This window comes from Platalea leucorodia (assembly GCF_965183815.1).
Source record: "Platalea leucorodia genome assembly, chromosome: 9".
In the NCBI taxonomy this organism is placed as follows: Eukaryota; Metazoa; Chordata; class Aves; order Pelecaniformes; family Threskiornithidae; genus Platalea; species Platalea leucorodia.
In genome coordinates, this window is record NC_138831.1 from 31,993,759 (window position 1) to 32,018,983 (window position 25,225).

At 37.4% G+C, this 25,225-nt stretch overlaps 1 protein-coding gene across 15 annotated transcripts in view; it reads left to right on the top strand.

The window, feature by feature from the left end:
* The window catches only part of HERC1 (HECT and RLD domain containing E3 ubiquitin protein ligase family member 1), a 123,489-nt gene that overhangs the window by 56,997 nt on the left and 41,267 nt on the right, over window positions 1-25,225 (top strand). For 12 of the 15 annotated variants that reach the window (XR_014229193.1, XR_014229194.1, XR_014229195.1 and 9 more), the window contains 23 exons: window positions 301-516; window positions 602-722; window positions 1,629-1,866; window positions 3,709-3,902; window positions 6,142-6,297; window positions 6,537-6,643; window positions 6,885-6,995; window positions 7,079-7,255; window positions 7,982-8,221; window positions 8,430-8,513; window positions 9,591-10,111; window positions 12,237-13,012; window positions 14,169-14,367; window positions 15,353-15,513; window positions 17,098-17,214; window positions 17,389-17,620; window positions 18,798-18,922; window positions 19,209-19,429; window positions 20,582-20,850; window positions 21,382-21,434; window positions 22,705-22,905; window positions 23,529-23,703; window positions 24,407-24,677. Coding sequence is in view for 12 of the 15 variants with exons in the window: in XM_082321741.1 (XP_082177867.1) it covers window positions 301-516; window positions 602-722; window positions 1,629-1,866; window positions 3,709-3,902; window positions 6,142-6,297; window positions 6,537-6,643; window positions 6,885-6,995; window positions 7,079-7,255; window positions 7,982-8,221; window positions 8,430-8,513; window positions 9,591-10,111; window positions 12,237-13,012; window positions 14,169-14,367; window positions 15,353-15,513; window positions 17,098-17,214; window positions 17,389-17,620; window positions 18,798-18,922; window positions 19,209-19,429; window positions 20,582-20,850; window positions 21,382-21,434; window positions 22,705-22,905; window positions 23,529-23,703; window positions 24,407-24,677 (4,965 nt within the window). In the remaining 3 variants the exon portion in view is untranslated. The remainder of the gene's footprint in view (window positions 1-300; window positions 517-601; window positions 723-1,628; window positions 1,867-3,708; window positions 3,903-6,141; window positions 6,298-6,536; window positions 6,644-6,884; window positions 6,996-7,078; window positions 7,256-7,981; window positions 8,222-8,429; window positions 8,514-9,590; window positions 10,112-12,236; window positions 13,013-14,168; window positions 14,368-15,352; window positions 15,514-17,097; window positions 17,215-17,388; window positions 17,621-18,797; window positions 18,923-19,208; window positions 19,430-20,581; window positions 20,851-21,381; window positions 21,435-22,704; window positions 22,906-23,528; window positions 23,704-24,406; window positions 24,678-25,225) is intronic. The other 3 variants (XM_082321747.1, XM_082321748.1, XM_082321746.1) reach the window with 3 other exon arrangements.

Sequence of the window (25,225 nt, forward strand, 5' to 3'; positions counted from 1 at the left end):
TCTTATTCTTCATATATTATGCTCATTTTATGGATTTTTTAAAAACATTATCCAAATTCTGTCTATTAAGGACATTTTTCCTCTCTTTTCTGTTAAAATATCTCAACTGGAACTGGGAACTTTATGTAAATAAACTCTGAAACGAAACGTAAAGAATTCCCTTTTTTTAAAAAAAAAGGGTGTCAATGAGAAAACAGCTACCTCATTCGTTCTCACTTACAGTTGAAGATGATCTAATTCTAGTTTCTAAGGATACTTGCTACTTACTTAGTACTGTCTTTTGCCTGCCTTTATTTTTAGCTTCGTCTGGAAGCACTTCATCAGATTTTAGTGCTTTTATCAGGGATGGAGGAAAAAGGCAGTGTGCCATTAATGGGAAGTCGTCAAATACCAGGATTTCAGTCTTCCTCATTGCTTACTTCTGTTAGACTACAATTTCTTGCTGGCTGCTTTGGTTTGGGCACTGTAGGACATGCAGGAGCCAAAGGAGAGAGTGTAAGATTGCATCACTACCAGGTATGTACTTCGGTAGTTTCTGCTGTTGCAATAACTGGGTGATAAAAATGTATCAGTCCTTATAATATTTATTTGTTTGACCCAGGATGGTATCAGAGCAGCTAAGAGAAGTATTCAAATTGAAATCCAAGTGGCTGTGCACAAAATTTACCAGCAATTATCTGCTACGTTAGAAAGAGCTCTGCAAGCTAATAAGCATCACATAGGTAAGTGAAAACCAGATTTGCAAAATATGTCCTCTAATATACAGTGCAACAGCTTATATGTTTAACAAAGCAGACTTTGGTATTAGTGACCAGAATTCACTGAAGTATCTGTCTGACTTCTTTTCCTAAGAGAGGGAAGCTTTTTAACCTTTTTCTCTTTTAATTTTCATCAAGTGTTAGCCCTTTTTATTTTAAGACTTTTTAAGTATTGTCAGCCTTTCTATTCCACATACCACAATCTTCCACAGTCACCCATGTCTTTGGCTCTTCAAAGTGATTTTTAGGTTTTTCAGGGATAATCAGTTTTCTGAAGAGATGAAAAGTCTCCAATCTTTTTTTCTTTCATTCAGGTGAACTTTCTGTAAACCCAAAACCTAAGAACAGGGCATCTTGCCTGTTTTGGAAGCCCTCTCTCCTGGCCTTCTATACCCAGATATTGCTATGTGCTTCCATCCTTAAGGGACAGCTGAAACTCTGCACCTCTTTATGCCTTTGTACATGCACTGACTGAGAGCTTCAGTACAGGAGAGAGATATAATTTAGTTTGTTGGTAGAGCCTGACAGGCATTCTTACCTGAATTCTTTTGTTGTTTCACTTACAATTAAAATGGAATCGAAAGACATTTTTTGCAAATCAACTTGAAGTACAAGTAGATAATTAAGTATTTCACCCAGTTATCCTTACCCTAGAGAGAAGGTTCTGGTTTGAGATTTAGCCTGAGAACATCTGCATCACAAACTAGATCTACATGATATTCTTCCTTGGACAACCTTGACATAGAGGTTGCATTGAGGGGGCTACGATGGTACATCATTCATTAAATTTTATTTAAAAATAATCTGCTGTTCTTCTTAGTACTCTTACTCTAAACAGCTTATTAATTAAAAACTTTATTTTAATCTTAGAAGCACAACAGCGTCTTCTGTTGGTAACAGTCTTTGCTCTAAGTGTACACTATCAGCCTGTTGATGTCTCCTTGGCCATTTCCACTGGTCTGCTGAATGTGCTATCACAGTTGTGTGGCACAGACACCATGTTAGGACAACCACTGCAGTTGCTGCCCAAAACTGGTATTTCTCAGCTCAGCACAGCTTTGAAAGTAGCCAGTACAAGACTACTTCAGATCCTCGCTATCACCACAGGGTAAGTATGGAATGCTCCCTTGCTTTCAGAAAACTTAATCATTAAGCTTTTCAGCACTCTAAAAATAACTTTTCTTTTGTGTGAGCTTTCTTTAGGACAACAAAAGTTGTTCAGAAGCAGGGGGGAAAAGAGTAGTCACATTATTCATAAGAAAGGTGCACATAGGACTGATAAATATTTTTAAATTGTAAGTGAGGAGTTTGGACCAGGATAGTTAGAACTTTATGGTCTGTAAACATTGCATTCTAGTATTCGCTGTTTTTCTAGTTTGGCTTTGTATCTAGATCTGTTCAGTTGATATGAGGAGGCCTTCTGTTGTTGTGTAAAAGTCATAGAATCCTAGAATACCAGGTTGGAAGGGACCTCAAGGATCATCTGGTCCAACCTTTGTAGCACAATCTAGACGAGATGGCCCAGCACCGTGTCCAGCTGAGTCTTAAAAGTGTTCAGCATAGCAGAGTCAACCACTTCCCTGAGGAGATTATTCCAATGATTGACTGTTCTCGTTGTGAAAAATTTCCCTCTCATGTCCAATCGGAATCTCCCTGGGAGTAACTTGTACCCATTACCCCTTGTCCTCACCATGGGACTCCTTGTAAAAAGGGAGCCTCCATCTTCTTTGTGGCTCCCTTTAAGTACTGGTACATGGTGATGAGATCACCTCTAAGCCTCCTTTTCTCAAGGCTGAACAAGCCCAGCTCTCTCAGCCTATCTTCATACGGCAGGCTTCCCAGACCCTTGATCGTGATCGTCTTGGTGGCCCTCTCTGGACCCCCTCCAGCCTGTCCACCCCTTTTTTGCATAATGGGGACCAGAACTGTACACAGTATTCCAGGTGTGGCCTGACAAGCACCGAGTAGAGAGGGATAATGACTTCTTTATCTCTGCTGGTGAGGCCCTTTTTGATGCAACCCAGCATCCTGTCGGCCTTCTGGGCCGCAGCAGCACATTGTTCACTCATGTTGAGCTTCCTGTCCACCAGGACCCCCAGGTCCCTCTCCATGGAGCTGCTCTCCAGCCAGGTGGATCCCAGTCTGAGCTGCACTCCTGGATTATGTTTTCCCAGGTGCAAGACCTTACACTTGTCCTTGTTAAACTTCATAACGTTCTTGTTAGCCCAACAAAACTTCATAAGGTTCTTGTTAGCCTGTTAGCTTGGGCTAACAATTCATTTGTGTACAAGCGGTACCAATAATGTGGTAGGAGTTCTTTAGCGCAGTGCATTGTGCTTTTTTTTCAGAATATAAAGTAATTTTCTGAGGAATACTGGCCTTGGATAGACCAGGGAACGGCATCCAAAATCCTATCAACACTTAAATATTTAGTTTAATTCAGTAAAATAAAAAGCAGTGGAGAGAGTATTTTCTGTTTAGAACAAGAGTATTATTTAATATTCAGGACATGCATATTCATTTCAGTGTTCATACAACACATTGCACTTACCTGCCAAATCCGTTATGTAAAAAAACCCCAATAAGCCCACACCAAAAAAGAAACCAAACCAACCCAAAAACCCAACACCCTGTCTTTGGATTTGCAGTGGCAGTATGTTTAATTAACTAAGTTGTTCTTTTTCCCCTAGGAAGCACTGGAAAGGTATCCTTTGATTCCAAAGATTGGACAGTTTTAAAGTGTCTTAAAAATAGGGTTCAAATAAGAATAATCTGCCAAGCATATGGTGGAGCATGAGGAAGAGTAACCTGCTGCAATAGAATGAATTAGGATTAGTGCTGTTAGGCCCAGTTGTCACTTGCGTTGAGTTTATAGTTGTGTGTTTATGTTACTGTTCCTTGGATCAGCTCTCAAATACTCTTATATTTACTTTTTTGTGTGTGTGTATAGAACCTATGCTGACAAACTGAGCCCAAAGGTGGTCCAGTCTTTGCTGGATTTATTATGCAGTCAGCTGAAGAACTTGTTATCACAAGCTGGTGTGATGCTTATGGCTTCCTTTGGAGAAGGGGAAGGTGAAGAAGATGAAGTAGAATCAAAAAAGGCAGATTCAAATGGGGATAATGAGAAGAGAGACTTCAGAGGTAATTATCTTGCATCATTTCTGTTACAATTTTGAAATACCAGAAGACATAATAAAAGAAACCACTGAATGCTGAGGCCCTCGCCCACTCTACTGTATTGATTATTGTTGAGTCTTTCTTAACCCTGTAAATTAGATTAAATAAAGGCATCAAATAATTTTGTGTTCGGTTCAGATTTATGTAGACTTGATAGATAAATCAATTCAAAGGGAGGAGCAGGTTGAGAATAAGAATTAGTCCATCTGGTTTGGAATTAGGAAGAGAATATTGGTTTCCTTGAAAAATGAGTTATTGGTAGTAGTGTTTTTCAGAAATGCGGTTGTAGGAATTTAATTATGTAAGTTTCAAACTGCAAATAAATACAGCTTAATTCAGGGAATTGTTGCATTTGCTTTGTATTATGCAGTTTTGCAGTCTGAGTGGATGGGAAGAGGTTGACCCTACCCTGTCGTATTAAAAAATCTGCTACAAAAGATTTTCTGAAACATTAATATCTTCACATAGTTTGCAGTACCTTAATGAGCATTTTGAATTTCTGCGAAAATTGTGTGTTTGAAGAAATTTTTAATTGTAGCTTGGTTTTAGGTGTACGTATGGTTTTGGTTGTGCTTATGACTGTCTTCGCTTATAAATAATGCAATAGCTGATGAATTCATAAGATAGTTAATTAGAAGTTATGACATAAGGTCTTCTCTTTCCACAAACATTTTCTTGTTAAAACTGCCTTGGGATATGAACCAGGGGTGTGAGGAAGTATAGTGTTTTGCATCAAAAATCCCCATTAAAAAAAAACATACTTAGAAACCAACGATTACATTTTATATTACAGGGACGTTTATAAATAATCATGTGTTTTGGATTTACGTGGCAAGGTTTTGGTAGTGGGAGGAGGTGGCTTCCATGAGAAGAAATCAGGAGCTTACCCCCGTGTCAGACAAAACCAGTTTCAGCCAGCTCCAAACCAGACCCACCACTGCCCAAAGCTGAGCCAGTCAGCAGCGCTGGTCGTGCCTCTGTGGTAACATATTTAAGAAAGGGTAATAAACACTGTACAGCAGCTGTGTGAGAGAGGAGTGGGAAAAACGTGAGAGAAACAACTTTGCAGACACCAGGGTCAGTGAAGAAGGAAGGGGATGAAGAGGAGGTGCTTCAGGTGGTGGAGCAGGGATTCCCTTGCAGCCGGTGGAGAAGACCATGGAGCACAATTCTGGCAGAAACTGGCTTGTGGGGGACCACGCTGGAGCAGTCTGTTCCTGAAGGACTGTATCCTGTGGAAAAGGATCCACAGTGGAGCAGTTCTTGAAGAACTGCAGCCCACGGGAAGGACCCATTATGGATCCAGGAGCAGTAGAGATGAAGTGTTACGAAGTGATCACAACCCTCTCACATTGCTAATCCCACTGCTCCCCTCGGGGGTGGGGCGGTAGAAGAGTTAGGAGTGAAGTCAAGCTTGGGAAGAAGGAGTCGGGGCGTGAAGGTGTTTTAATTTTGTCTTTGTTTCTCACTATCCTACTCTCTTTTTCATTGGCAATAAATTAAATTAATCTTCCCCAAGCTGCATCAGTTTTACCCATGATGGTAACTGGTGAGTGATCTCACTGCCCTTATCTTGACCCATGAGTTTTTCCTCTTATTTTCTCCCCCCATGTTGCTGAGGAGCAGAAGTGAGAGAGCAGCTTGGTGGGCACCTATCAGCCAGCCAAGGTTAACAGCCAGCCATCATGTAATAACTGATCATTGTATTTTTACTTACGGAACAGTTTGTTGCCAGTAACAAGGACCGCTAATATTTTCTGTCATCTTCCGTTCAAGTCTGATAGACTTCCAATGCTTACTTCTATCTCCATGTTGCTTGGCTGTGTTTTATATTAAACATATAGAGCTTGCAAATAGTGAAGTGTGGTTCTATAGCCACACTTTTGATAAGATATATACAGTAATTTCCTGTACAGTTCTTTATAAATCTTAGCGTACCAAAGTATCCGTGGTTCATAACACACTATGTGTTGAGTAGCTGTGTCTTTCCGAATGCATGCTAGTCCGCATAGTGTAGCCTAGCAATATCAACTGGCTGTATTCTGTTCTGGACTCACTACTCTTAAAAATGGAAACATCCAAAACTCAGCTGTGAATGTCTGCCTTAAATTTTTTTTTTTTTTCTACTTTGACCTTGACTTTAAAAATTGTTATTTGCAGATACTGTAGAAGTAAAGTTGTAATTTTTAATTTAACTTCCTAGCTGCCCTCCGAAAGCAACACGCAGCAGAATTGCACTTGGGAGACTTTCTTGTTTTCCTACGTAGAGTTGTGTCTTCAAAAGCAATTCAGTCAAAAATGGCATCTCCAAAGTGGACAGAAGTACTTCTTAACATTGCTTCTCAGAAGTGTTGCTCAGGTATGACCTTTTCAAAATGTACTCAATGGTTATTTGCATTTCTGTAGTGCGGTTCCTAAAAATAGGTCCTGTTAGAACGTGTTACATAGTGAACAGCTAAAACTAACTTCAGTAGGTGTACACAAGTTACACTTTGGAAAATTGTGCACTGGTGGCATGCAGCCATGCAGCTGGCATCATAGGTGCGTGCCTGATGCAGAAGTCACTTTCAGGTTATTAACATATTGTTCCATCTTTAGGAGTTCCCTTGGTTGGCAATTTGAGGACTAGACTTCTTGCACTTCATGTACTAGAAGCTGTATTACCTGCTTGTGAATCTGGCGTTGAAGATGATCAAATGGCTCAGGTCTTCATATTTTGTTATAAGCTTTTACACCCGTTTCTTCAAAAAGTCTCATTAAACTTTTAAATGTTTCATAGGTTTGTTCAGAATCCAAATCAGGTGAGGCTCAGTGTAGATATTTGCTTATCTAAGAGCACTAAATATTTTGATGCTTCTACCTACAAAGCAAAGTAAAACAGTATAATATTATTTGTTGTCCTCATCTTGGGTTTAAAATGATCTGAATTATATTCTAATACCCCAGGTTGTTGAACGATTATTCTCACTTCTGTCTGACTGCATGTGGGAGACTCCAATAGCTCAGGCTAAACATGCAATTCAAATAAAGGAGAAAGAACAAGAAATGAAGCTACAGGTAACGATGCTTTTACTTTCTCTTTTGACTGAATGCTTAGCTGAGTTACATTTACCACAAATATTTTGTCCTATTTCTGATAGAAGCAAGGAGAGTCTGAAGATGAAGATGAGAATCTTCCCATACAGGAAGTGTCCTTTGACCCTGAGAAAGCTCAATGCTGCATAGTGGAGAATGGGCAGATTCTAACTCATGGGAGTGGAGGTAAAGGATATGGTTTAGCATCCACGGGAGTTACTTCTGGGTGTTACCAGTGGAAGGTAGGTTGCATAAAAGTGTATTTCTTAACTTCTCTTATTTTGTTTTGGAAATGTACTATGATTTATAAAGAACAGCTACCTATGTTTTTTCCCTTATGACAACATTCTTGAGTAAATGACATTTTGGCAGTGTTAGGTTTACGGTTGGACTCAATGATCTTAAGGGTCTTTTCCAACCTGAATGATTCTGTGATTTTAAATCCAAAGTGAAGAGTTTGTGGCTGCTTTTGAGCACTGTCATTTGGATATTTCAGTACACAAATTGGAGACTGTGAATATGTCTTGCATATTTGTCAAGGTGATGGTACTTGTCCCTAAGATCCATAGTCAGGACAAACGTGCATTGTCTTGAAAAGTTACCTGCAGTAAAGCTTATTTATTTCTGTAATATTATTTTTAGCACTTGTAACCCAACTGCTGGTTGTATACATTTTGAGTCTAGGAAAAAATGCGACTTCTTCTTGTGTTTGCATACAGTTTTTTTAATTACTAGTAGGTCAAGTTTAAATGACTTGTTAATGACTGACCTTATATACCAAGATGTCATTTTAGAGGTAGAGCGTGATTTTAGTTTATTAGCTTGTCATTTTTTATTTATTAAAAGCTTCTGAGCAAAACAGGTAAAAGTATGCATAAATATGTGAAAGGTAAATTTTCATTGCTTTATTGTGTTAAAATGTATATTCTTTTTTCCCCTGTTGTTTTTTGTTTTGTTTTGCCTGCTAGTTCTACATTGTGAAGGAGAATCGAGGCAATGAAGGCACGTGTGTAGGAGTTTCTCGCTGGCCAGTACATGATTTTAACCATCGCACTACCTCAGATATGTGGCTATATAGAGCCTATAGTGGTAACCTTTATCACAATGGAGAACAAACTTTGACTCTGTCCAGCTTTACCCAAGGAGATTTCATCACATGCGTATTAGATATGGAAGCAAGAACTATTTCCTTTGGTAAAAATGGAGAGGTATTTAACATTAATTGCTTTTTTGGTGTTTTTTGCAACAGTGATTTGGCATGGATATATTATATATAAAGCTAAGCATGGAAGCTAAGACACATGACAGTTTCAGTATTTACAGGGATTGTAATACAGGTATAACTTTGTCACATTTCATATTTTTGCTTGTTAAGGTGTTCTAAGTTTGGGGTTTTTTGTTTTGTTTTTTAACTAGGAGCCAAAACTAGCTTTTGAAGATGTGGATGCAGCAGAGTTATACCCTTGTGTTATGTTCTATAGCAGTAATCCAGGAGAAAAGGTAACTTAAATGTTCATCTGCGTAGGTGTACTGGTTTTGGCTGGGACAAAGTCAGTATTATTCGTAATAGCCCGTATGGTGCTATGTTTTGGATTTATGACCAAAACAGTGTTGATAATGCACAGTGTTTTAGCTGTTGATGAACAGTGTTTACACAGCACCAAGGCTTTCTTGGTTTCTCACTCTGTCCCTCCCAGCAAGTGTGTTGCGGGTAGGCAAGAGGGAGTGCAGCCGGTCAGCTCACTTGAAGTGACCACAGGGATATTCCATACGGTATAACGTCATGCAGCAATAAAACTGCAGGGAAGTTTGCCAGGGGTTTTTGTTGCTCAGGGACTGTCTAGGCATTGGTCAGCTGGTGGCGAGTGATTGCATTTTGCATCACTTGTTTTTCTTTGTTTTGTTTTTTCTCTCTTTCATTTATGAAATTTTCTTTGTCTCTTCTCACTTTTGCCCTTCTGATTCTCTTCCCCATCCTGCTGGGGGGAGTGGTCGAGTGGCTGTGTGGGGCTTAGCTGCCTTACCCTGTTTAACCCTCAACAATAGGTCATAACTTTATCCTTTCCCTTGTGTTCTCCTCTGTGTCAATGTTATGGATGTTGATTTTTTTGGGGGGTGGTGGTGGTCACTAACAAGTGCTGAGAATGTCACTGGTTATTCATTTTGATTTATGACATACATAGCACTACATTACTTGCACACTAGCTAGACTTTTCATAAATTCCTACATTGTGCGATCCATTGTAAATTTAAAATGTATTTTATTATTTAGCATTGATTTACAGACTTATTTTCTACACACAAAATTACATTCCCCAGGAGCCAGGGAGAGTGTAGTATTAGGAATTCCAGATAGTCTTATGTGAGAAACCATGAACTGTTGTAATTTCAGCATCCTTGAATTTGAAGGGATGCAGGTTTTGATCAGTGTTAAGATGGATTTCCTAGGGAGCCCAAGCAAAAAAAGACAATGCTAGTAATTTTTTCTATTAAGCAGGAGATTCCTGTCTTTATAAAATTACCTTCTTCAGGTATGTTGAGAAGATAACTTTTAAACTGTTCTCTTTAAACACTTAGGTGAAAATCTGTGATATGCAGATGCGTGGTACACCAAGAGATTTGCTACCTGGTGACCCCATCTGTAGTCCTGTTGCTGCAGTGCTGGCAGAAGCCACCATCCAACTCATTCGTATCCTTCATCGCACAGACCGTTGGACACACTGCATCAATAAAAAAATGATGGAAAGACTGAATAAAATCAAAACATGTCTTAAGGAAGCAGGCCAAAAGCTGAAGAAAAGTCGCTCAATTCAAAGTCGAGAAGAGAATGAGGTGAGAGAGGAGAAAGAAAATAAGGAGGAGGAGAAAAGCAAACATAGCAGGCATGGTCTGGCTGACCTTTCAGAACTGCAGTTGAAGATGCTCTGTGTGGAAGTGTGGCCTGTTCTAGCAGTAATTGGTGGAGTTGATGCTGGTCTTAGAGTTGGAGGTCGATGTGTACACAAGCAAACTGGACGTCATGCCACCTTGCTTGGAGTAGTGAAGGAAGGCAGTACGTCTGCAAAGGTCCAATGGGATGAAGCAGAAATTACTATCAGGTATGTTCCTTTCCTACACTTTTCAAAATCTAGTGATGTTTTGTGCTTGGAAATCTTCAGAAGTAACATACATTTTGCATTAGAGTCATGCTGATTGATTATTTTAAGCCTAGACTTCAAAATTGGGCTTTTTAAAACAAACAAATATTATGAGTTAAATTTTTATGCTATCTAGTCATAAAATGCCTTGTATATCAAAAATAAATTTGATAGTTTCGAATTGATGAGCGTCATTACACTTCTTAGATTTGGCCTCTAGCTTTCAGAGTTGGGATGTGACCAGCTTGCCATTATTTGATGTGAGCATTGCTTGTTTTAGAATTGGTACATATTGGCTAACTAAAACATTATTGCTGTCTTAATTTACTACAGCTACTTGGTTATGTCTGTAAAGAACACAGATTTTTACTGGAGGTTAGTGCAGTTCTAAATGGTGAACCTGGTTCTGAAGAGAGATCTGGTTTGGTTTATTAGAGTCAAGAACAGGTGTCTTTGCTCTATTGTCGTTCCCTTCTTAGGGGACTGGAAATTGCTCTTTGGGACTTGAGGAGTGGTTAAGGAGGTCAGGAGATGGGAGGATTCTCTCTTCTTAATGGTGGGTTGGATGATGATATTCAAATCAATGCTGCCTTGAAGTAGTGTTTGTTCATTCTTCGACCTGTCTTAGAGAGCTAAAGGAATGCCCTTGTATTAGATGTTAACACTCTGGAGTTGTTCTGCAGATGATGGTGAGAATTGGGAGGAGGCTGGAAGGAGATACTCCTTTTTCCACCTACCTTGCAGATGTGCCTGCAAAGGGAAGGCACTTGGAAGGAAACTCTGAAATGAAGCTAATGGCTTCTCTGGGCTCTGGTGCTCTCGTAGGAATTGCCTGGTTTTGTGTGGAAAAGATTTGATTCACTAAATTTCTTAAACTCCTTCTGGCTATAGTTGAACTGTAATCTTCTGGAGAAATTGAGCAGTAATTATTTTTTTTGCCACCAGTTACAATTGCGTTGTGAACCAACCGTGGTCAGTTGACCTCTTAAAACTGTTGCAACATTACGCCTATTTTGTCTTTATGCAAAGGCTGTTGTCACTTTAACTAAATATGCTGAAGTGCAATTGATTATCAAATTTAGTTCTAGATATAAATTATTCAAGTATGCCCTGGTGACAGTATAGCCTTAAAGTAAGTGTGCCCTTAAAATAATTTGAAATATTTGAGTGAAGTGGTACAGTGCTTGAACATAGGCAAGCTCTTGGTAATGCATTGAATTACCAAGATTAAATTAAGAATGTACCTTCTTAATTTAAACCAGGCTAAAGCTTGCTTTCATTTTTAGGTAGAAGTTTACATTGTGAGATGGGAAAACATTTTGGGATAATAAAAGGAAGATTTAAAAGTCCTTTATCTGCTGGATGTATGGAAAATACAAGATGTATGGAAATATAGGCTGGTGAATTTTTGTCCTGCTTGGACTGAAGACTAGTCAAGTGTAACAGTCCTAAATATTACAAAAAATTGTCACTGCATATAGATGGACAGATAGACAGACATATATGTGTCTGTTGGGATTTCTGACCTGTTTTTTTAAAAAGTCACTGTCCTCTCTAGGTAATCTGTCCTGACATAACCAGAGACAGAATTATCATAAGCTATTAGTAGTGTGCTCCTTGTGATGAATAGTTGAACAGGAATGTGAGGTCAATCAAAGCTTTTCCTTAATGTGAAAAAAGTTTAGGAGTGTTTTCTTTCTAAGCTTTTATACCTATTCACAAATTCAGCTCAGAATGGTGATAAAATTTGGCCTATAGTAGTTTTTCGTAGTAGATGTCTGCTACATTATTCTAAGAAATACAGCAGAAACCTCTGTCAGCACAGAATTGATAGCTTCTATGATGCTTCTGGGTTTTAACGCTTGTTGAAAACCTGTGCATGCTTTGTTGCCTTTGCTCTGATACCATATCTCCCTGTTTTCTGATCATAACCTCATTTTCCCCTGTTTACATTTAATTTTTAGAATTGGTTTGTTTATTTTATTAAATATATTTTACATCTTACTTTGCCTACATTATTTCCTGTACTTTCCTCCTGTCTCTCCCTCACTTGCTTTTTCCTGTGTCATTCTGATCTTTATTAAAGCTTCCCAACTTTTTGGTCGCCTAGTGATACTCCATTGTATAATCTGGAGCCCTGTGAACCACTGCCTTTTGATGTTGCAAGATTTCGTGGGCTGACAGCTACTGTGTTGCTGGACCTTACCTATCTGACTGGTATTCATGAAGACATGGGAAAGCAAAGCACCAAGAGACATGAGAAAAAACACAGACATGAATCTGAAGATAAAGGGGAAATGGACCAGAAAATGGAGGGTGATGTTGGATCAGATATACGATTAGGACAAAGTGCTGATGATAACAAAGGACATAGCGCTACAAGCTCTAAGTTGGAAAATGAAATTGCTTCCTTTTCTTTAGAACCATCAACACTAGGTATGGAATCCCAACACCAACCTGCTGAAGGAAGAAAAAAGAATCATGAACATAGTCCAAGAAATCATGATATAGTGCAGTCAGAAATCAGAGCAGTACAGCTGTCTTATCTTTATCTTGGTGCTATGAAGTCCCTTAGTGTTCTTCTTAGTTGTAGTAAATATGCTGAACTACTGTTAATACCAAAAGTCCTGGCAGAAAATGGTCACAACTCTGATTGTGCTAGTTCTCCAGTTGTTCATGAAGATGTTGAAATGCGTGCTGCCTTGCAGTTCCTGATGCGACACATGGTGAAACGGGCAGTCATGCGTTCACCGATTAAAAGAGCTCTAGGACTGGCAGATTTGGAACGAGCGCAAGCCATGATCTACAAATTAGTGGTTCATGGGCTGCTGGAGGATCAGTTTGGTGGCAGACTTAAACAAGGTACATTTTCAAAATTATGGAAGTATAGTGCTAAATCATTTTTTAATTTCTATTAAAGTTTATAGTAAAAATGATAATACAAGTAATCTTGTAATTTTGTAGTGGTTATACTTCGGAGAACTCTTAATTGGACAGAGAAATTTTACAAAGATGTTCTGCTGTTTCGTAGATATAATACCGACTTTTTTGCCTTTTCCTCAGTTCCTTATTTTAATAACATGTGAATGCATATCAGTAAATGCATATCAGAAATCTAAGAGTTTCTAATTTGTCTTTAATACTGTCTAAAAATGAGCAGTTCTGTACATACTTGTCAGAAGGATTTGTATGTGATGTAAATATCATAAAGTTCACTGTTGTTAAATGTCATTGTATGCAGTCATGTTAACAGATGATGTTGAGCATGTGTATGTTCAGGGTGTAAATAATCCGTGTTTCTGTCTTTTAAAAATCTCTAAATCAGTTGTGGGGTTTGGGTTTGGGGGTTTTTTTTGTTGTTGTTTTGTTTTTTCCCCGAGATATTTGGCACTGCACTAACAGAAGCTGAAGAGAAAATTATATCATTCCTTTTCTTCTTAAAAATAGGTGTATTACAGTCTGCATCTTCAGGGAAACCATTTAAATCAGTTTAAACAAAGAAAAAAAATCTAAAATATTAAAGCTAATTACTCGCTATCCAGTTCTTTACTGTCTTAAGGATGACTTCTAAACCAACCAAAAAAGCCCTTCAAAAATCTGTTACTTACACAGCTGAGTTAAAAATAGCTTTATAGTTAATCAGTTCTTTTTCCATATCTGCAACTTCTTTCCCTTTTGCTAAGAGAATAATCCTAGCTGTTACAATCATAAATCTAAATCTCTAAATCTAAATATCAGAAGATCTAACCAAGTAAACGGCCTCTGTTAGCATCTGGAAAGACTTGTTTACTATTTACCTTGTATTGGTATGACAACAACAAGAGCTGATAGACTGATTTCTTTACATAAGTCCATAAGTTATGGGCAGAAGTATTTGTATGGTGTGCGTTTCTGCACACCCCTTTCTTTGGGGGGAATTTTAAATAACAATAGTTATTTTTGAAAGTTTAACCACAGCTACTATTTTGCTCTACACAATTATATTAATGTTCCTGTAACGTCCTTTTTTGTGTTGCAGAAGTAGATCAGCAAGTAGAAGAAGGTGATCCGTCTCAGCAAGCCCAAACACCAGTTACAACCAGCCCTTCTGCTTCTAGCACGACATCTTTCATGAGCAGCTCTCTGGAGGATACTACCACTGCTACTACTCCAGTAACTGATACTGAAACAGTTCCAGCTTCAGAATCACCTGGTGTTATGCCTCTGAGTCTTCTTAGGTAAAATATCTTTATTCTCAGCATATATGATTTTGTGGGTGTAGGGAACCAGTTCTGTGGTTTATATGCGATATATGTTTTTAGCTGTCTAAGCCTTTAAAAATGTTCCTATTTGTGTCTACTGTCAAGAACTGCCTCTGCAGAGGACAGAGTTTAATTCGTTACTTTGCCTTGCAGGACGTGTTACTAGAAATAAAAAGCTGTTAAGCTTTCAATATACACAGTGTATATATATATGTCACATCTGAATTCTTCAAGACAGGAGGAAATACCTTCCTTATGTTATCCTTCAGCTCTCATGTTTATGTGGTATATTTTAAATTAAAAATCTCTGAAATTCTGTATTTTTAACTAATAGTTGTTTATTCTCAAACTAGAGTAGATCTTAGTTTGTAGGTAACGTCACGCAAGCTAAGACCTGATTTTATCCTGCCCTCACATACTGAAATGGAAGTAAGATAAAACTAGTTAATAGGTAGAGGCTATTTGCTGATGTAGAAGGAAATCTGCTTTACATTGAGTAGAGTCCTGTTCTAAGTTTATTAATTCTGTTGATGTATCTGACCTCTGTTCTTAGAGGTTTTGCAGATATAATTTGACAAAAGACAGAACAATATCCTATTACCAGGATGGTGAAAGTAAAATACTCGCCTGATTTATTAGTCAGGCTGAGGTCTGAAGAAAGTGGGGAAATGGGAGGAGTGTTTACTTCTCTTTTATCTCCTAGGATAGCTCGTGGTCTATGAGGGGTTTTTTTTGGGTGCATATTTAGAATTTTAACTTTCCAGGCAAGGATGGTAGGAATGAACTGTTCCGACAGGGCTTTTCTGCGTGCCACAACATATGTATTGCGCCTTACCTTTACAAAACTCAATTGCTGTCAAGTATGACTTGCCAAGTGCACTCTAATTTGATGTTTTTCTTGTGACAGACCTTTTTCAGCATAGCTCTTTTTAATGTAAATGTATATTGTTCTTTTTTAAAGACAAATGTTCTCCAGTTATCCCACTACAACTGTACTTCCAGCACGACGTGCTCAGACTCCTCCAATATCTTCTTTACCAACATCTCCTTCAGATGAAGTTGGAAGGAGACAAAGCTTGACTTCTCCTGATTCCCAGTCTGCGAGGCCTGCTAATCGTACAGGTAAACTTGTAGTCAATATAGACAGAAATGTGGACCAATTAGTAAATTCACAGAAGTTCAGTGTAGTTTTTTAAGACATTGAAAACCAGCAGGGTTTCTTTTTAGTGCACTCTAACATGCAAAGCATTGTTGAAAACCTTTTAATGACTATCTTAGTACAAAAAGCTGTAGATTGTGTAGCTGTAGACTTTATCAAGCAAATGAAATTAGTTTTTAAAAGCTGTGGAATGGATTAAAAACTACATGTGTAAACCGAGAATGTAGCATAATTGGTAACAACTTCAAAATGTTAATCCAGTTTGGGCTTGTTTCCTTGGTTGTGTGCCACCGTTTAGTGCGCTACTTTTCTAGCTTTTGTTAGGTCATATAACACACAGAAAACAAGAATTGGTGTGGTTTTTGATACATACACCAGTGTAGCTTCTTCCAGTTAATCTTGTTTAATGAGATAGAAAGGGCTGTCCGTCCTTCATGGGCTCCTCATGCTGCTGTCTGGAATCATGTGAAGGTAATGGGAGGCTTCTGTTTATAGAAGTTTTATTACTGCCTGCACTGTACTACTCAAAACAGAAACTTGCTCTGTTCCAGCGTACATACAGAATGGAATAGCTAGGAGGCTGAGCAAATTGTTGCATGAGAATCTTGGGCTTCTAAAGAGCACCAATGAGTATTGAGATGTAAAGGAGATAATACTAAAAAGAAAAATACAAGTCCATATGTATGTGTTTTGTATTAAATGAATGGAAGAGACTGAGTTAAAGTATGTTCTCCAGATTTCATACTCAGTGCTGAGAAACAAAGTCCATGCTTTAAAATTCCTGACTGATACAACTTCTTATTATTGTTCGTATAGCCATGCTATTAGTTGGGTCTTTTAGCTGTTTTATTTGTTACATGGTAACTTGTCTGCTCAGTTTCACTTTTTTTTTTTTTTTTTTTTTTTACAAGATTACTTGCTTCTAGTCATGATACTGTCTTTACAGCCCTGTTTGTTAGTACATTGTTGATGCCTTCGTTGATCAGACCTCACTTTTAAGGCAAATGATAAGGAAACTGTTTTTTGGGCAGTAACTGACCTTTTTAGAGTCCCTTGAAAGACTCTCTGCCCAGAAGTATAGCCATCATCTGCAAAGAGATTTTTCAGATATGTCACCAGCTTAGCTGAGGTCTCTTTCTGTACCTTAAAGAGGAATGTGTATTGGTGTGATCTCATAGCATTTGGGAATCTTGATAATTCAGATGAGGATAACTTTATGTAGTCTACATAAATATAAATCACATAAATTGATAGTTTTAACTGGAAATAAACTTCTTAGATATATCTTAAAAGAAATAGTTCTTTGAATATCATCAGTATCCTACTTGATTAAACAGAAGCTTACATAATACATATGTTACCAAAAAGAATTAATACCATCTGGTTTCATTACAGAAAGTATCTTATTTTGTGGGAAGTAGTAGAGAGGAAAGATGTTAAGGGCAATTATTCCCTTATTTGAAGCTGGTATATCAAAGCAAGGTCTAGTGAAGTAACACTAAAGAAAGATTTATGCACTTTACATTTAATGGTTTCTGTCTTTTAAGCTTTGTCTGATCCAAGCAGCCGACTTTCAACATCCCCTCCTCCTCCTGCCATTGCTGTTCCATTGTTAGAAATGGGGTTCTCACTCAGGCAGATTGCAAAAGCTATGGAAGCTACAGGTAATCTATAACTATAACATCAGTTTAAACTGAAAAATTCCATAAATATGAAACACTTTTTTCCAGTGGAATACTCAATTTTTAAGTTCTGTAACCATTTATGGGGAAAAAAAAATTGATTTTTTCACCATCAATGACATAATAAAATTCTAAGTTTGATTTTCCTGCTTTCAGGTGCCAGAGGAGAAGCAGATGCACAGAATATCACAGTGCTGGCCATGTGGATGATAGAGCACCCTGGAAATGAAGATGATGAAGAACCCCAGTCAGAAGGGACTGCAGATTCACGACATGGGACAATAGTCTCTGGAAGTGGTGGAAAATCTGGTGATCATTGTTATTTGCAGTCACCAGGTGACATCCCTTCTGCTGATGCCACTGAAATGGAGGAAGGCTTTAGTGAAAGGTAAAATGTAGTTTTCTTCTAATTGCTTGTAATTTGTTGCTGAAACTGAAAATCTCACGAGTTCATTGTTGCTGACAGAACGTTACTTTGTAATGGCACTTTTGAATTTTGTTACAACATGAATAAAAGCAAAGATGCAATTAAATTAGGTGTACACGGTGCATTTATTTTCCAGTACTGCTTGTGCACAGAACTGGGGAAGAATGTAACTGATCATCCTTCCTTCAAAAAAAAGAGGAAGGAGGAATGAAAAAAATGGGGGCATATAGTTTACATTTTACTTAAAAGACCTAGTAATAAAGGAGAATTTCACTGGAGTATTTTTTTTTCACCAGTGTATTCATGGACAGGTATTTTTCTACATTTTTCTTTTTAAGTGAATTCTTGGTTTGTCCAGAGAGGATGAAACTGAATTGAAATTTACATTCTCAGTCACCTTCACAACCTTGGATCTAAACTATTTATTAAACAAGGAGGAAAGGTGGTTGGTTTTCTTTTGTTTTGTTTTGAATCCTAAAAGTAGTGGTTATATTTTTAAGTGACACCTATTAGGAATCATACCAGCTTTTTTGTTAATAGGGAGGATGACAATTACAAGATGTATTTTGAGAACACTTTTGTTCAGATTCCTTGATCCTACTGAGATACGCGTTTTTAAATTTCCTCAGTTACTTTGTCCCAGGTAAACTGTCATTTCACGGAAAACTCACATATTTCAGTTGGGAGAAATAAACTAAGCAACAAGTCTTAAGTAACTTAAATTCATGCTTTGCAAAAGATTTTGGGCAAAAGAGGGAATCACTGAGGCAGCAACAACAGAAATGTTGATCTTATTTCTTTTAAAAAGGAGAAGAAACCTAATTTGAGCTGTAGTTAACATTGACGGCATAAAATGAGTGCTTTCCGAGAATTTATGCAATGCTTAGGCACTATGGAAGCATTGAATAGGTGTTGACACGGCTGCATCTAATTTGAGGTAAATCTCACAGTCAAAAAGACAGTAAATATGTGCTGCAGTGGAACTGAAAATTCTTGAATTCCAAATTCCTTTTTTTTCCTTCTGGGAAAGAAAGAAAAAAACATGCCAATAAATATAATCTGAGTATTTTTCCTTACTTGCTGTATGTGGCTGCTTAAAAGTTGGTTTCATTTACCTGTAAATTACAAATTCTTGTAGCCCTGATAATATGGATCATGTGGATAATGCAGCTTCTGCAAGTGGACCTCCTTCTAGAAGTCGGTCAGCTGTAACGAGAAGACACAAATTTGATTTAGCTGCCCGAACATTGCTAGCGCGTGCTGGTAAGTATACTGAAAGACGTCTGAGGTCTTTGCTTATCACTGAAAGATGTCCGAGGTCTTTGCTTATCCAGTAAATGAAGAGGAGGGGGATTGGTACTTGGCACGAAAGTTACAAAACGCTGCTTCACATATGTGTTTCAGTGTATGTTTAACTTTTTTAATGTGGTAATAAGTAGATTATGTTTAGCAGAAGAGTTAAAAACAAAGCAAAAGGAAGTTGAAAGTCCAGTCACCTTTATTACATGAAAAATAAAAGTACTTTTTTTTTTTTTTTTTTTTACTTCAGCGGGATTATACCGCTCGGTACAGGCCCACAGGAATCAGAGTCGAAGAGAAGGGATATCTTTGCAGCAAGATCCAGGGGCACTTTATGACTTCAACTTGGATGAGGAGTTGGAAATTGACCTTGATGATGAAGCAATGGAAGCTATGTTTGGGCAAGACCTGGCTAGTGATAATGATATTCTGGGAATGTGGATCCCAGAGGTATTGGATTGGCCTACCTGGGTGTGTGTGACTGCAGCGGGGGCTGCTTTAACTTACTGCTTTTTGCATGTTCATATTTTTAAATTTAAAGTAACATGCATATGCTTATAGCATGTTTGAAAATACCTTACTAAATACCAGCAATGCTTAAAATGTTGTAGCTTCACTTTTAAATTAAGAATAGCGCTTTCTTGTGTTTCTTGCTCTGCACTTCTACATGTACATAGTTTTTCTTCTGCCCCCTCCTGAAAGACAAGAACAGAACTAGGGATTACAAACACAGTTGTAAATGTTTGTTGTATTTATTATAATAATAATAGTAGTAGTACTAGTAATAAAAATAAAATCTGATCTGTAGCAACATAATTTGCACTTAAATCAGTTTTTCTTAATTTAGTCATGTCATGTATTTCATTCTCTGGGAAGGATATGGTGACAGTCCTCACTCTGTTGTATAGCCCCCTAAAAATATGTTTGAGAGGTGGAAAAGAAATATAACAACAGCAGCTTGTTAGTCTTTGGATTGTCCATGTCAAATTAGACAAGCAACCCACAAGACTAAGCTTCCATCTTCTAATTACGATTACCTGACTGATATGGAAGCAAGTATTGAATTTTTCAGAGAGCTTGTTTCACTGGAACATCACAATGAATTTACTGACTTAGGACAGAAATGTAATTATAGAAAAATGAACTTTATATTCAGACAAAACCTCAGAATTTATTGACACAAATGATAATTGTTGCTCAATAAATGTAATATCCGATTGTCTGAAAAAAAAAAGGATTCTTTTTTTGTTTTTGGATCTGGTCTAGTCAAGTTCTGAGGAGAACCAGATAACTTAGAGACAGCATTGAATGTGAACTAGCAGAATTACATGTAAAAAGTTATACTGTCAAGAATTTTGAGTCAGATCTGAAAGGAAATAGGAAAGTCTCATCCTCCGAAACTTTACTTCCAAATGTTTTTCCTGTTCTGAGATAGTGTGCTCTTCATTATGTCATAAATTGTCTATTTCTGCTTTGCTTTTGTGCAAGTTAACCATAAAAATATCACTCTGTGTGTGTAACAGAAATGGGCAGGAACATCCACCTAAGAATATTGGACTATTTTATATCTAATATGAAGATGTTTATTCTGTACAAATAACATGTGAAAATCTTACTATGCAGCATGTCTGTGAATCTGAAGACAGAGAAGAAGTCGTGGTTTGTGAACTGTGTGAATCCAGTGTTGTCAGCTTCAATCAACACATGAAAAGAAACCACCCAGGCTGTGGTCGTAGTGCAAATCGCCAGGGCTATCGTAGCAATGGTTCTTATGTAGATGGATGGTTTGGTGGTGAATGTGGAAGCGGAAATCCATACTATTTATTGTGCGGCATCTGCAGAGAGAAATACTTAGCCCTGAAGAGTAAATCTAAAACATCAACTTCTGAAAGGTACAGAAGTACAAGATGGTGGAATACTCTGTGTAAAGAAAGGAAACAACTTAAAAATGTTTACTAGCATCAGCATTTTAAGAATTTGACTGAAGAAATTAAAATTCCTAGCAGAATTTGTCTTGATTTAACTGAGGCTTAAAATAATTTTCTCTATTCAACAAATGCATATTTAGAAAAAAGGTTGTATTGATATTTCTATTTTTTTAAATGAAAAACAAGGAATTATTTCTTGGGATGTTGCCTACTCTTGTTGACTTTTGAAAACTTCTTCTTTTTTCAATTTTGTTTGACAATTCCAGTATTTTTTATGGGCCTTTCTTACATTAGTACTGCAAAATGCTTCCCCCCTCCACAGACACTTTTAGAAGCCCTTTTATTTGTCTCTCTGTTACTAGCCATTTCCAGAAATCACATATACATTGACCTGACAGTAAAATAACTTAATAGTAAACCAAGTTTACAATTATTATGCATATATGTAAATTATTAGATCCACTCAGTTATTTTCTTTGTTATTTTTTCATACAGGTACAAAGGCCAGGCTCCTGATTTAATAGGTAAACAAGACAGTGTGTATGAAGGTATGTTATTAAGTTGCTGAAGATATTAAATACTTCGCAGTTGCACAGTGTTTTATTTTTCCATAAAGGTACTTCCATGCAAATAAACCTGTCATGAAACTGTACACGAAAGTATACTTTAAAATCTTCTTCGGACTAGATGTAGTATTTTAATTTTTTTTTTTTTACTTCAAATGGGAAAAAAATCAGTGACATTTTTTCCCATGTTTTTCATCTTAAGTAGCTGAAATGGCAAATACTTAACTTTGGGTGCTAAGGTATTGTGGGTACATGTTATATCCAGAACTGTACACACAGAGAGAAATGTTCAAATACATTTCTTCAGCTGCCTTTGTAGGAGAAGTTAATTAGCATAAGTTAGAGTCTCAAAAGTCTGCCATTAGGCTTATTCTTAATTTTTCTACCTTTGTACTAGCTGAGAGTGTCCTGAGGATGTCTTTCACTTTAAACAGATTATTTCTAGTGATTGTAGAAAACCTTTCCCAGATGATTCTTTGATTCCGGGCCTTTCTGTAGCTTGTATGATCATAATTGTATGGTTTACCACATTTGTCTATTTAAGAGTAAATAAGTGCTCCAGAATTTAAGAGTAAGTCCATCTTCCAATAGATAAAAGGTGTTCAGATTCTGCTGTATGGGGAGTAAGAGTAGAGCAGGAGGGATCAGTAAATATAAGTTGACTTCTGCGTAAATGGTTGGGAAGTGAACGGAATGCATAACTGAATTGCAATTATGGTGCCTTTTTTTTTTTTTTTCTTCTTCCCTGGGAAGGAAAAGCGAAAGCCTGGGTGTATAATTATGACCTAAGAACTCATGCATACTTTTTTGATAAATATGAAGACCAGAAATTTCTAGTATCTGTCTTTACTATTGAGTCCTTTGGAATATGCACCTGTTATCATGATTTAAAGCACAACTGTACGTCTACACTTTTCACTCTGTTCCAAGTTTTGGAGGTGTCTTGTGTTAGATGCGATGACCTCTCATTTCTGTGTTTTAAAAAAACAGCTAGTTTGATGCTTCAGACAATCTTCCATGAAACTTGTCTGCAGTAGAAATAAAGATCAAATTTAATGGATAGGGGCAAGGGGATTTTATTTTCCTGATTTACTATCTTGTGTCTATGTCAATATCAGAAGATGAGCTTTTAAGACTGCTATGTTGCAGATTACAACCCACATTTTATACCCTGTATTTTTTTTTAATTAATTAAAATTATTTAATATTTTGGTTTTTGTAACCAAGTCTAATTATATTTCTCCAATTATAGAAGACTGGGATATGTTAGATGTAGACGAAGATGAAAAGCTGACAGGAGAAGAGGAGTTTGAATTACTGGCTGGACCTCTTGGGTTAAACGATCGACGTATTGTACCTGAACCCGTACAGTTCCCTGACAGTGACCCTCTGGGTGCTTCAGTTGCAATGGTGACAGCCACCAACAGTATGGAAGAAACATTGATGCAAATAGGTAAATTTGAAATGAGATTCATTCAGAGAACAAATACCTCCCCTTTGGTGTGATTTTATAGGAGCAAAGCAGAAATATTTTGAGTCTTTCCTACCTCCCACCATGAGGAAGTGAAGACAGGGTTCTAAATTGTCCTTTTATTATAGGGGAGTTAGAGAGAGGAGTGTGAGGCATTTATATTGACAGAAAGCTTGAAGCTTTGATTTACTAATAAAACTGTGACTATAGTCCCACAGTAGCTGCCAATAGCGTGTTTTGCAGAACTTAAAGATGGATTCATGGATTTAAGTTGGGACTTACTGACCAGCCTATTCAAATGCAGGATCAATATGTAAGTTTGTAGGCCCTCTAATAGAAGAGGGAAACAGAGGAATTAACATCAACTTGAGTATTGTCAAGTTGTGCTCATCTGTCTTTGAAAATAAAGAATAATTAAATTATGGAGTGTATTTCAGGAGTGTATTTTCCTCTCGGTCATTATCACTACAGTTCTGTATGTATGAAATGTTGAAAAATTAATGAGTAATTTGCAAACATAAGCCACATTTGCCTCTGCGCTTGTTACTATATGATAATGTTTTGTTTTTCTTTAAACATTAATGCAAATCATCATTATTTCCAAGGCTGTCATGGCTCTATAGAAAAAAGTTCGTCTGGCAGGATAACCTTAGGAGAACAAGCAGCTGCCCTAGTAAATCCACATGACCGTGTTATGGCTCTAAGAAGAGTGACAGCTGCTGCCCAAGTCCTCCTTGCAAGAACTATGGTTATGAGAGCACTCTCACTTCTGTCTGTCAGGTTTGTGGCACCCTTGGCAACACTTCCACCTTTCCATTTTGATAGGGATGCAGTTTTAAGCTATTTGGGAAAGTGATTCTAATTTTATGTACTTACATCATACTTTTAAGAGGAAAAGTTCTGTTGACTTTGTTCTTTTGAACCGTATCTTCAAACTTTATGGAAGAAACTTCTACATCTTACATGGAAAGTGGACTCCAGTAGTGGCAGCAATTCAGAACATAAAAAAGCTGCGTTTGTCAGTGAGTTTTTGTTCAAGGCAAGTATTAGAACGTAGAGATAAACATTAGAGGAAAGAAGATAAAGTGAAGGAGTTGATGGGATATGAGGATTTAAAAACTGGCTTTGTACAAGATACCCATACAACTATGAAAACATCGCAGAGATCTGACACGTAGATGTGCATATTGTCATAGCATAACTCTAAACATGAACTATCCATATTACTGTTTATGAGTGATTCCAGGTAAACTCATGGATTTTTGCTAGGGCAGGTCTAGAATATGTTTTTGTCTTCAGCTTAAAAAAAAAGGAGCGGAGGGAGTTTCATTTCTCTTTCTTCCCCTTCCCCCTGCATGGTAACAATGTCCACCTAATTAAACAGGGAGTGTTCACTAATGGTTTGGGAATAGTGTTATCCAAACATAACTTTCTTTTAAAATGTACTAACAAAACCAAGAGCATTTATATTCATTTTTGACAGTGGTTCCAGTTGTAGCCTGGCAGCTGGTCTTGAATCCTTGGGATTAACGGATATCAGAACTTTGGTTCGTTTAATGTGCCTCGCTGCAGCAGGGAGAGCAGGCCTCTCCACAAGTCCTTCCACTGTGTCAAGTTCAACAGAGCGATCTAGAGGAATACACAGCAAAACAAGCAAGCCTATATCTTGTCTTGCTTATCTGAGTACAGCAGTAGGCTGTTTGGCATCAAACACTCCTAGTGCTGCAAAACTGCTGGTACAGTTATGTACACAGGTAGGACTGTTATTTCAATGTAATTATTTATATTAAACTACTTACACGTGACATGAAGCAATCCATTTTGTACATACTGATAATTTGTGCTTTTATCTTCTGAATTGTGATGAGACTGCCCTCAGTTTGGGGATCTGCTTAGAGTTCTTGTTTGTGGCTTTGCACAAAGGTATGTTTTATTGTTGTAAAAATCAAGTAACTTTACATTTTTTTTTCCAATTACTCTTTTCAAGTGGAGAAAAATGGATGTACTTTTTGAATTGATAGGGTTTTTCTGTTAAACTTTTGGGTTTTTTAATGGAGTCTATGTGGGGCACAGATTGTTTATATTTAGAAAGAGATGATCTACAGCTGTGGAGATGCAGCAGGATTTCATATGTATCAGGAAACTTCTAAGCAATCAGAGTAATTGTTTTGTTCTTCTGAGTTTGAAATATAATTGTGGAGAAATATGAATGCTGGATGGGATGGTGGATTTTATTATGTGTTGTTGCTTTTTATCCTACCACCAGGTGCATAACTTTTTAAAAAGTTCTTCTATAAGCTCC